At 41.8% G+C, this 7,651-nt stretch overlaps 1 protein-coding gene across 1 annotated transcript; it reads left to right on the top strand.

Annotated features, from left to right (window-relative positions):
• Window positions 1-2,240: 2,240 nt before the first annotated feature.
• On the top strand, window positions 2,241-2,825 carry LOC137820591 (uncharacterized). Its single transcript, XM_068624742.1, has one exon. The coding sequence runs from the start codon at window positions 2,241-2,243 to the stop codon at window positions 2,823-2,825; it is 585 nt and encodes a 194-aa protein (XP_068480843.1).
• Window positions 2,826-7,651: the final 4,826 nt, after the last annotated feature.

Below are 7,651 nucleotides of genomic sequence, written 5' to 3'. Positions count from 1 at the left end.
AAATTAAATTCCAGCACCCAAAAAGAGAGGTCAAGGAACAAAAGCAAGAAACAAATTTAATTGAAAGAAAACAGTACCACCAAAAGGATTTATAATATGACAACTTAGAAAGAGATTCAAGAAATTAAAGCAAACAATTAAAGGTACTCAAATAAAGGTTGGCACACAAAAAGAATTCCTAAAGAAAAGCACTAGATTAGATGACCAAATAAAAAAAACAGCACCACTGGAAAATGTTGTGGGCCAGAAAACGTGTTTGTTCCCCGATTTATGCTGATCTGTATTTTTGGAATTTGGCTCTGAAATTTGTTATGCAAGATATTCAGGATCTTATCTAAATTCTGGCTTTGGATTCACTCAAAACGGATGCACCATTTTTTTTTAATAAATTTTGCAAAATTGGTGTTCGGTTAGGCCAGCTGGAGCGCTCAAGATTTGCACTCTGATTTTGTAAGATTTATCATTTTTTTTCTGTTGCTTCTTTTGACCTCATTCTTTTTTTGTCTTTTCTATAACACTTTAAACTTGAATTTTCCAGAAAATCAGAATTTTCCTATGGGTGGAAATATTTTTCTGGGTTAAAACAGCCAAAACAGAGAAGGTGTAAACAGGGGAAACTGAAAACTGGAAACAAAAACAGCAAGATACCAAAGTTTAGACACAATGGAAATTTGTGAAATAGAATTGTGTATGATCTAAACACAATATGAACTCAAACTAAAAATTAAAAAGGCACCAAAGGACCAAAGAACAGCAGATTCAAACAATTTAAAGAGACCCAAAAGCAAGAAACAATCAAGCCAATAATAGGACTACTAAGAATTGTTGACAAATATGGATTCACATGACTTGACACAACATTTATAGATTCAGAAAATAAAGACTCAAAGCATAAAATGAAGCAAAATTAAGAAAGCAATAAGGACTCAAATTCCTAAAAGAAAACAGCCACTCAATGGTGTAAGGAATCCTATCACAAGCTGCACAGAATTTGTTCAAGATCAATTGAACAATTGTGCTTCGGTTGGATCTTCCATAAGCACACCAAGAACAATTTAAAAAGTAAAAAAAACAGCAAGACAAGTATGGAATTTAAATGACAATATGAAATAAAGAAGAACTGAAAATTTAAAAGACCAGGCTACTCATCTTGAAGAACCAAAAGCTCATGATACCAAATGATGGCATTTTCATGTGTTCTTCTTGAATCAAAGTAGAAAATAAGGTGCGGAAGCAATGGGTGAGATGATCAAGACCCTCCTAGGAGTTGTGTTGGCCTTGTAGGTGCATGATGAGTATGGTGTTTGAGTGGTTCGGCCAGCTCAAGGGAGAAGGTGAAAGGATTGAAGTTTAGAGCCTAGATTTCTAGGAGAAGTAAAGCTTGTGCACAAAAATGGCAGCATAACCTTACTCAATTAAACTTGAAAATACAAGGTGTAGGCTCCTCCTTTTATAGGCTAAGGAGGACCATAATGCAACCCTAATGCTAGCCAAATGAAATGTAAATGTGAAGCACATGGGTGCACAAATGAGCACATGGGGAGGGGTGTGTCTAGTTTTTATGCTCACCCCCCCCTCCATGGTCTTTCTAGAATGTTCACAAATATGCTTTCTACACTACTCTAATTACTAAGCACCCCTAATGGGCCTTTATGTAACAATTACAAAGGTCTTCTCTTCCCAAAACCGTAGCTTTGACCCATGTGTATGTGAAGCTAGACGGTCTAGAAGGAATCCTCATCATGGCCTAGACGCTCCTTATGTAGCCGCTCCTCATCATGGCCTAGACGCTCCTCTTCATGGGCTAGACACTCCTTTTTGAGTCTAGACGCTCCTCATCATAGGCTAGACCGTCTAGTCTTGGAGGCTTGGCTTTCATCGTGTGGTGAGCTTGGGCCCTCCTCCATCGGGCAAATCCTGAGAAGTGCGCTGCAATCATAGGAATGAGGAGCCCGATCTCAGTGAAGGAAGTGCAAGAGCTGAAAGGGCGGATGACTGCTTTTTTCATATTTGTGTCAATAGGAGGGGACAAAGGTCACCCCTATTTCCAGTGCCTTAAGAGGAATAGCAGATTCGTATGAACCAAGGAGTGCGAAGAGGCATTCCTCAAGTTGAAGGAGTAGTTGGCCAGTCCACCGGTGTTATGCAAGCCACGGCTAGGTACCCCACTTCGCTTGTACTTCGCAGTCACTGATCGGGTGATCAATTCGGTCCTTGTGCAGGAACATGACCAAGTACAGATGTCAATTTACTTTGTGAGCAAAGTATTGCAGGGGCCTGAGGTGAGATACCAGGCCATTGAGAAGGCGGCCCTGGCAGTAGTGTTCTCAGCACGAAGGCTTCGCCACTACTTCCAGAGCTTTACAGTGATAGTGATGACAGATCTTATCATTCGCAAGGTCTTGCAGAAGCCAGATGTGGCAGGAAGAATGGTGCGCTGGGCAGTAGAGCTATCAGAGTTCGACGTGCAGTATGAACCCAGAGGCCCTATCAAAGGTCAGGTTTATGTTGACTTCGTGGTAGAACTCTCCTCGACAGCCACGCACCAAGAAGGAGCAGGTTTCAGATGGGTACTCCCTGTAGACGGTTCCTCCAACCAACAGGGTAATGGGGCTGGCGTCATCTTGGAAGGGCCAAATGGGCTACTGATTGAGCAGGCTCTACAATTCGCTTTCAAGGCTAGTAACAACCAGACAGAGTATGAGGCCCTGATCGCTCAAATGCTATTGGCTAAGGAGATGGGTGCGAAAAGTTTGTTGGCAAAGAGTGACTCCTTGTTAATCACAGGTCAGGTCACAAGAGGATACCAGGCTAAAGATCCTTAGATGGTTGCATACCTAGAGTACATTCAGATTCTGAGGATGACGTTTGAGGTGTTCGAGTTAGTACATGTCCCCAGAGAACAGAATGATCGAGCTGACTTGCTAGCAAAGCTCGCCAGTTCAGGCAAGGGGGGCAGACAGAGGACAGTCATTCAGGAGACCCTGAGGATACCTCGAACTACCACAGATAATGCAGCAGAAGTCCAGCAGGTCAACATTTCGGAAGGGGTGAGGAGGAGTCATCGGTCATTGACTCAGGAGACGTTGAAGACGCCCAGGATAAACACATACCCAGTTTCTAGGGAGAAGTCGTTGCAGGTTTGCCTAGTCGAAGGAGGCGAAACCTGGATAACACCCTACAAACGCTACTTGGCTTATGGGATACTCCCGCTGGAGCCTACAGAGGCTAGAAAAATCAAGAAAAATTCGAGCAAGTACACCTTGATCGATGGAGATTTGTTCAGACATGATGGGTTCACTCACCCTATCCTGGTATGTGTAAGTGGTGAGCAGTGCACGCGCATTATGGCAGAACTCCATTAAGGGATATGCGGGAGTCACATTGGCGGTCGAGCTCTCGCATCAAAGGCCATTCGCGCAGGTTACTATTGGCCAACCATGAGGGAAGACTGCACAGGGTATGCATAGCGGTGCAAGCAGTGCTAGCAACATGATGACTGACACAAGGCGCCTCCAGAAGAGCTCAGATCGATCTATAGCCCATGGTCGTTTCACACTTAGGGGATCGACATTTTGGGGTCTTTTCCTTTAGTGGTGCGGCAGATGAAGTACCTCGTGGTTGCCATAGAATACTTCACAAAGTGAATAGAGGCTGAGCCAGTTGCGCAGATCACAGCCCACAAGATCCATCACTTTGTGTGGAAGAACATAGTATGCCGCTTTGCAATCCCAAAACGGTTGGTGTCCGACAATGACACCCAGTTTGCAAGCCAACAGTTGGGCAAGCTATGTACAAAGTTGGGAGTAAAGCAAGTGTTCACATCAGTCGAACACCCCCAGAAAAACGGGAAGGTCGAGTCCGCCAACCGAGTTCTGCTCAGAGGTCTGAAGAGAAGGCTGGAGAAGGCCAAAGGGACTTGGGCAGAGGAGGTTCCTAAAATTGTGTGGGCTTACCACACTACTCCCTAGTACACTACCAAAGAAACACCCTTTAGCTTGGTGTATGTTTCGGACGCAATGATTCCTGTAGAGATCTAGGAGAACTCGCCACGTTTCCAGAACTTCGTGGTTGTGGCTGAAGAGTCCAATGAAGAAAGAAAGGTGAACCTGGACCTACTAGATGAAGCAAGAGAGGAAGCAATAATCAAGGCTGAAACTTTGAAGAGAAAGGTGGAGTACAAGTACAGCTCCAAGCTGAGACCTCAGCAGTTCCAGGTCGCCGACTTGGTGATGCGGAAAGCCCACCCATACCAGCTAGAGAACAAGTTGTCTCCCAAGTGGACTGATCCCTTCAGGATGATAGAGGCCCTTGAGAATGGAGCATACAGGCTCGAGACTTCAGAAGTTGGGGCGATCCCTCGTACATGGAACACGGCCAACCTTAAGTTTTATTTCAATTAAGTTATTTGTATTGTACACGGTCTTAGGGGACACTCTTTTTTCCTTATAAGGGTTTTTTAACGAGGTCACCAAATAAAATTTCAGTTATTCAGTTAAAGAGATATATGTTCAAGTATTTTGTATAGTACAATTATGAACCTCTCCCTTGGGTTAGAAGTTCCAAGAACGGGAATAGTATGGTTCTGAGTGAGCCTCCCTCTTAGGTGAGAACGCCAAGGTCTAACAGTATAGTTCACCAGTTAAATCCTCTTTTGCCCTCAAGGGACGAGGACGAGGTCAGTTACAAACCTTTCCCTTGAGTTAGAAGTCTCAAGATGGAGATAGTATGGTTTTTTGTGAACCTCCCTCTTGAGTGAGAACGCCAAGGTCAAACAGTATGATTCGTCAGGTAAATCCTCTCTTGCCCTCAAGGGGTGAGGACAAGGTCAGTTACAAACCTCTCTTTTGGGTTAGAAATCTCAAAATTGGAAACAGTATGGCTTTTTGTGAGTCTCCCCCTTGAGTAAGAACACCTAGATGGAGAACAATATGGTTCCCCAGTATCATCTGTAAAACATCTCCTTTGCCCTAAGAGGCAAGGACGAAGTCGGCAAACAGGCCTCTCCCTAAGAGTTTTTCCTTATCTTTATGTGACAAAGTAAGGTCAGTTAAGAGTTTGTACGCACATCACCGACACCTCAAGATATTGGAAAGTGAAAGAAGGTAAAATAGGTGGGAAGAAGCGTGCTACTTAAGGTGAAAACACTCGTTAAAAGGCGTGGTTAGTAAAGCTAATGCAAGACATGGAAGATAACAACCAACACAGAAAAGAAGAAAACAAATTTCATAGGAAAAAAATATATACAACTTATCAAATTGTTCTCCAAGCTACAAAATAAGTACAGGAAGGGAGAAGTCACTTAGCATCGACCAGCTGCCCATCGACAATCCTCTTGGTCATACCGGTTTGAGATAGGTCCACCCCAGGATGCACACAGGCAACCTGAGCCATGGCTTACTCAAACCCGGCACTATAAGCTCCAACAGTGTCGTTGGTGAGCTCCTCCTTGATTTCACTAAAGAGTTTGTTCTTGTGAACTAACTCTCCTTCCAATTGGCCAAGATGCACCTCCTGCTGGGTCGCCCTCTCCTCCAGCCTGGCCTGTTAGAATGGATGGCTTTAAACTAGACGGGGGGTGAATTGTTTAAAGAGGATTTTCGTAAACTTTTAAAACAAGAATGAATTTATCTCAGGAAACAATTGATAAGAAATTCAGTTTACCAAAAACAACAAACAATTCAGCAGAACCAGAAAAACAATCGGTTGTTTCACAGAAACAATCGGTTGTTTATACCAGCAAACAACAAACAAAACTGAATTTAAAGAGTTAAGGATAGAGAGATTGCACAGATGTTTATATTGGTTCACTCCAAATCTAGAGCTACATCCAGTCTTCTCAGAAACCCTGAGGAAATCCACTAAGCAATCACAACTTGATCACTTACACAACAACCAAGAGAATGACCTTGAACACCTCAAGAAACACACTCTTCTTGGCCAACACACCAACACCAAGATTGTTGATCTTGATCCCCTCAAGAACACACAACCAATCTCAGCAAACACAAAAACGAAACTTGTTTCACAGAGTACAAGGAATAAACTTGTTACAGAAGATAATCTGAAATCAATACAAGCAGAATCCTATTCCACAACTTTGATCAATCACAAACTTTCAGCAATCTCAGCTCTTTGAAAAACTCAAAAACTCATAGCAAAAACTTGTCAAAGATTTTTTCCACTTCACTTGATGGAGATCAAGCTCAAGAGGACATGGAGGCCAATCATCAAGCTCAAGAAGAGGTGGAGGCACAAATGGAGGACGCCCATGGAGGTCAAAGTCCACCTCAAAGGATTACAAGAAGCATGTTCAAAGCTTTGGGAGCTAGAGGACATTTATTTTCTCTTTTTGTAATTTCTTTAGTTGAAGGTACTTAGAGGGAAACATTAGAAACCTCTTTTGTTTTAGCATCTTGTAGGCTTTAGTTAGGAGCTTTGGGGGGTGTATTAGTAGATAGGTGTAGAAGTAGAATAGGAGGTGCCAAAGTGAAGGAAAGGGTCACACCTTCCTCATGCATAGAATAGGCGCCGGTTCTAGAATGATTTGGGAGGGAATTTTGAATTGTTTTAGCTTTCATTTTCAGCACCTTAGGCTATAAATAGAGGTGCTCTCTTTGTAAAATTCAGATTGGAATTAATCTAAGAAAACTCTACTCAAATTTTGAGTGAACTTTGGAGAGCTTTGAGCCTTCTTCTCTAGTCTTATCTTGATGGATCATTGGAGTCCTCAAGTGGCGGCATCACTCTCATCTAGGAGCATTCCACACTTCTAGTGGCGAGATCATCCAACATTCTTCCATCTTCATGAGCACTCTCTTCTCCTTCCTTTCTTCTCTTTCTACTGTTTTTGTTAGCTTGTGTTCTTGAGTTTTGGTTTGGTGTTCTTGCTATTTTTATGAGTTTTGGTTCGGCAGTTTTATATTTCAGTTCATTCATCTTGTTCCTTTGCTTTTCTTGCTCTTTTGTTCGGTTCAATTTGACTATAATTGGTTCATCCAAATGAGTTTGGGATTTGGTACTAGTTTTTGGTGAGTTCTTGTCTTAGAACAATGATCCAACTCTAAGAAAAGTGCCTCTATAATGTCCAACTCAAGGTGATTCCTAAGAAGGTCAAGAACCTTTCTCTATATGGCTAGTGGAATCTCATCATGTGGTATCATGAGTCTTAGGTTCATTCTTGCTTAATTGTTGAGTTGTGTGCACTTTAATTTCAAGAGCTCTTTAATTTTCTTGCAATTTAAGTTTCTGTTTTAGAATTTTACTTGAGTATTCTTGCTGTTTTTCTTTTACACCAAGTGCTTGTGAAAAGGTTTATGGCACTCATAATTCTTATGAGTATGGTTGCTCTTTTGGAATGACATTATCCTTCCTAGAGTTTACCTTAAGCTTCCTTTCACTTGTTACAATTTGTGATGTGTCTTTTAATTTTTGAATCATGTCAAGTTTTGTCTTAGTCATGTTATTCCATATATGTCATTACTTCTAGTAGTACTTTTATTGTTTTGATTGTTTCTTGCTTTGGTGTCATATAATTTTCTGAATTGATGTTGATCCTTTGTGCATTTTCTTTTTAGATTTGAGTTCATACTTGTATTCTAGACCTATACAAGTTCCAATACATCATTTTCTATTATGTCTTTGCTAGTTC

This window comes from Phaseolus vulgaris, chromosome 9 (assembly GCF_000499845.2).
Source record: "Phaseolus vulgaris cultivar G19833 chromosome 9, P. vulgaris v2.0, whole genome shotgun sequence".
NCBI lineage: Eukaryota > Viridiplantae > Streptophyta > Magnoliopsida > Fabales > Fabaceae > Phaseolus > Phaseolus vulgaris.
Note: the sequence above shows the minus strand (reverse complement) of the source record. Positions and strands in the feature narration are given on the sequence as shown.